The sequence below is a fragment of the Salmo salar genome, chromosome 08 (genome assembly GCF_965601325.2).
Source record: "Salmo salar chromosome 08, fSalSal1, whole genome shotgun sequence".
Lineage (NCBI taxonomy): Eukaryota > Metazoa > Chordata > Actinopteri > Salmoniformes > Salmonidae > Salmo > Salmo salar.
Genome location: NC_138298.1, coordinates 37,417,501 through 37,422,500, shown reverse-complemented (window position 1 = coordinate 37,422,500; position 5,000 = coordinate 37,417,501). Strand labels below are relative to the sequence as shown.

The 5,000-nt window shown below is 44.6% G+C and overlaps 1 protein-coding gene across 1 annotated transcript in view; it reads left to right on the top strand.

Moving 5' to 3' along the window:
- Positions 1–5,000, top strand: part of adgrl3.1 (adhesion G protein-coupled receptor L3.1) — a 284,567-nt gene that overhangs the window by 253,473 nt on the left and 26,094 nt on the right. Inside the window, exon 17 of the mRNA XM_082978635.1 lies at positions 232–452. Coding sequence (XP_082834761.1) covers positions 232–452 — 221 coding nt within the window. The remainder of the gene's footprint in view (positions 1–231; positions 453–5,000) is intronic.

Below are 5,000 nucleotides of genomic sequence, written 5' to 3'. Positions count from 1 at the left end.
CTCTCCTCTCCTCCTGTCTCCTCTAGTAGTCTCCTTTCTAACCCCTACATCTCTCTCTCCTCTCCTCCTGTCTCCTCTAGTAGTCTCCTTTCTAACCCCTACATCTCTCCTCTCCTCCTGTCTCCTCTAGTAGTCTCCTTTCTAACCCCTACATCTCTCTCTCCTCTCCTCCTGTCTCCTCTAGTAGTCTCCTTTCTAACCCCTACGTCTCTCTCTCCTCTCCTCCTCCAGATTGCGTGTGCTGTCTTCGCGGCCCTGCTCCATTTCTTCTTCCTGGCAGCGTTTACCTGGATGTTCCTGGAGGGGGTTCAGCTGTACATCATGCTGGTGGAGGTGTTTGAATCAGAACACTCCAGAACCAAGTACTTCTACCTGGCAGGGTACGGGGTACCAGCTGTTATTGTGGCCGTCTCCGCTGCTGTGGACTACAGGAGCTACGGCACAGACAGAGTGTGAGTAGGGAGGGAGGGATATGGTTAACCAGCTGTTATAGTGGCTGTGGGAAGGAGGAGGAAGGAGGAGGGGGGGGCATGGGAGGGAGGGAGGGATATGGTTAACCAGTTGTTATAGTGGCTGTGGGAGGGAGGGAGGGAGGGAGGGAGGGAGAGAGAGAGAGAGAGAGAGAGAGAGAGAGAGAGAGAGAGAGAGAGGGAGGGAGGGAGGGAGGGAGGGAGGGAGAGAGAGAGAGAGAGAGAGAGAGAGGGAGGGAGGGAGGGAGGGAGGGAGGGAGGGAGGGAGGGAGGGAGGGAGGGAGGGAGGGAGGGAGGGAGGGAGGGAGGGAGGGAGGGGAGGGAGAGATATGGTTAACCAGCTGTTATAGTGGACTATGGGAGGGAGGGATATGGTTAACCAGCTGTTATAGTGGACTATGGGAGGGAGGGATATGGTTAACCAGCTGTTATAGTGGACTATGGGAGAGAGGGATATGGTTAACCAGCTGTTATAGTGGACTATGGGAGAGAGGGATATGGTTAACCAGCTGTTATAGTGGACTATGGGAGAGAGGGATATGGTTAACCAGCTGTTATAGTGGACTATGGGAGGGAGGGATATGGTTAACCAGCTGTTATAGTGGACTATGGGAGGGAGGGATATGGTTAACCAGCTGTTATAGTGGACTATGGGAGGGAGGGATATGGTTAACCAGCTGTTATAGTGGACTATGGGAGAGAGGGATATGGTTAACCAGCTGTTATAGTGGACTATGGAGAGAGGGATATGGTTAACCAGCTGTTATAGTGGACTATGGGAGAGAGGGATATGGTTAACCAGCTGTTATAGTGGACTATGGGAGAGAGGGATATGGTTAACCAGCTGTTATAGTGGACTATGGGAGGGAGGGGATATGGTTAACCAGCTGTTATAGTGGACTATGGGAGAGAGGGATATGGTTAACCAGCTGTTATAGTGGACTATGGGAGGGAGGGATATGGTTAACCAGCTGTTATAGTGGACTATGGGAGAGAGGGATATGGTTAACCAGCTGTTATAGTGGACTATGGGAGGGAGGGATATGGTTAACCAGCTGTTATAGTGGACTATGGAGAGAGGGATATGGTTAACCAGCTGTTATAGTGGACTATGGGAGAGGAGGGATATGGTTAACCAGCTGTTATAGTGGACTATGGGAGAGAGGGATATGGTTAACCAGCTGTTATAGTGGACTATGGGAGGGAGGGATATGGTTAACCAGCTGTTATAGTGGACTATGGGAGGGAGGGATATGGTTAACCAGCTGTTATAGTGGACTATGGGAGGAGGGATATGGTTAACCAGCTGTTATAGTGGACTATGGGAGAGAGGGATATGGTTAACCAGCTGTTATAGTGGACTATGGGAGAGAGGGATATGGTTAACCAGCTGTTATAGTGGACTATGGGAGGGAAGGGATATGGTTAACCAGCTGTTATAGTGGACTATGGGAGAGAGGGATATGGTTAACCAGCTGTTATAGTGGACTATGGGAGGGAGGGATATGGTTAACCAGCTGTTATAGTGGACTATGGGAGGGAGGGATATGGTTAACCAGCTGTTATAGTGGACTATGGGAGAGAGGGATATGGTTAACCAGCTGTTATAGTGGACTATGGGAGAGAGGGATATGGTTAACCAGCTGTTATAGTGGACTGTGGGAGGGAGGAGGAAGGAGGAGGAGGAGGAGGAGGGGGGGCATGGGAGGGAGGGAAGGATATGGTTAACCAGCTGTTATAGTGGACTATGGGAGAGAGGGATATGGTTAACCAGCTGTTATAGTGGACTGTGGGAGGGAGGGATATGGTTAACCAGCTGTTATAGTGGACTATGGGAGGGAGGGATATGGTTAACCAGCTGTTATAGTGGACTATGGGAGAGAGGGATATGGTTAACCAGCTGTTATAGTGGACTATGGGAGGGAGGGATATGGTTAACCAGCTGTTATAGTGGACTATGGGAGAGAGGGATATGGTTAACCAGCTGTTATAGTGGACTATGGGAGAGAGGGATATGGTTAACCAGCTGTTATAGTGGACTATGGGAGAGAGGGATATGGTTAACCAGCTGTTATAGTGGACTATGGGAGGGAGGGATATGGTTAACCAGCTGTTATAGTGGACTATGGGAGAGAGGGATATGGTTAACCAGCTGTTATAGTGGACTATGGGAGGGAGGGATATGGTTAACCAGCTGTTATAGTGGACTATGGGAGAGAGGGATATGGTTAACCAGCTGTTATAGTGGACTATGGGAGGAGAGGGATATGGTTAACCAGCTGTTATAGTGGACTATGGGAGGGAGGGATATGGTTAACCAGCTGTTATAGTGGACTATGGGAGAGAGGGATATGGTTAACCAGCTGTTATAGTGGACTATGGGAGAGAGGGATATGGTTAACCAGCTGTTATAGTGGACTATGGGAGGAGAGGGATATGGTTAACCAGCTGTTATAGTGGACTGTGGAGGAGGGATATGGTTAACAGCTGTTATAGTGGAGGATGGGAGAGAGGGATATGGTTAGCCAGCGGGCATAGTGGACTATGGGAGGGAGGGATATGGTTAACCAGCTGTTATAGTGGACTATGGGAGAGAGGGATATGGTTAACCAGCTGTTATAGTGGACTATGGGAGGGAGGGATATGGTTAACCAGCTGTTATAGTGGACTATGGGAGGGAGGGATATGGTTAACCAGCTGTTATAGTGGACTATGGGAGAGAGGGATATGGTTAACCAGCTGTTATAGTGGACTATGGGAGAGAGGGATATGGTTAACCAGCTGTTATAGTGGACTATGGGAGGGAGGGATATGGTTAACCAGCTGTTATAGTGGACTATGGAGGGAGGGATATGGTTAACCAGCTGTTATAGTGGACTATGGGAGAGAGGGATATGGTTAACCAGCTGTTATAGTGGACTATGGGAGGGAGGGATATGGTTAACCAGCTGTTATAGTGGACTATGGGAGAGAGGGATATGGTTAACCAGCTGTTATAGTGGACTATGGGAGGGAGGGATATGGTTAACCAGCTGTTATAGTGGACTATGGGAGGGAGGGATATGGTTAACCAGCTGTTATAGTGGACTATGGGAGGGAGGGATATGGTTAACCAGCTGTTATAGTGGACTGTGGGAGGGAGGGATATGGTTAACCAGCTGTTATAGTGGACTATGGGAGAGAGGGATATGGTTAACCAGCTGTTATAGTGGACTATGGGAGAGAGGGATATGGTTAACCAGCTGTTATAGTGGACTATGGGAGAGAGGGATATGGTTAACCAGCTGTTATAGTGGACTATGGGAGGGAGGGATATGGTTAACCAGCTGTTATAGTGGACTATGGGAGGGAGGGATATGGTTAACCAGCTGTTATAGTGGACTATGGGAGAGAGGGATATGGTTAACCAACTGTTATAGTGGACTATGGGAGGGAGGGATATGGTTAACCAGCTGTTATAGTGGACTATGGGAGAGAGGGATATGGTTAACCAGCTGTTATAGTGGACTATGGGAGAGAGGGATATGGTTAACCAGCTGTTATAGTGGACTATGGGAGGTAGGGATATGGTTAACCAGCTGTTATAGTGGACTATGGGAGGGAGGGATATGGTTAACCAGCTGTTATAGTGGACTATGGGAGGGAGGGATATGGTTAACCAGCTGTTATAGTGGACTATGGGAGGGAGGGATATGGTTAACCAGCTGTTATAGTGGACTATGGGAGCTTCTTAACAGATAGTGAGTATATATTGTAGAGTTTAATATGGTATATTAGTATAATATAGTAAAGTAGTATAATATAGTATAGTAGTATAATATTGTAAAGTAGTATAATATAGTAAAGTAGTATAATATAGTATAGTAGTATAATATTGTAAAGTAGTATAATATAGTAAAGTAGTATACTATAGTAAAGTAGCTCAATATAGTAAAGTAGTATAATATAGTAAAGTAGTATAATATAGTATAGTAGTACAATATAGTATAGTAGTATAATATAGTATAGTAGTATAATATAGTAAAGTAGTATAATATAGTATAGTAGTATAATATAGTAAAGTAGTATAATATAGTAAAGTAGTATAATATAGTAAAGTAGCATAGTATATTATAATTTGTAAGTAGCTCTGGATAAGAGCGTCTGCTAAATGACTTAAATGTAAATGTAAAATAGCAGTGGAGTATAATTTAGTATAGTAGTATAATATAGTATAGTAGTATAATATAGTAAAGGAGTGTAGTATAGTGCATTATAGTAGTATAGTTTAGTGTATTATAGTAGTATATTATAGTATAGTATAATATATTACAGCGGAGTATTGTTTTGTATAGTATAGTATAGTGACGTTTATAGGGCAGTATAACATAGTAATATAGTGTATTAGTATAGCATGGTATTATAGTATAGTAGTATAGTAGAGTATAGTATAATATATTATAATGGTATAATATAGTATAGTAGTTTAGTAAAGTAGAGTATAGCAGTTTAGTATAGTAGAGTGGTATAGTATAGATGTATAGTAGAGTA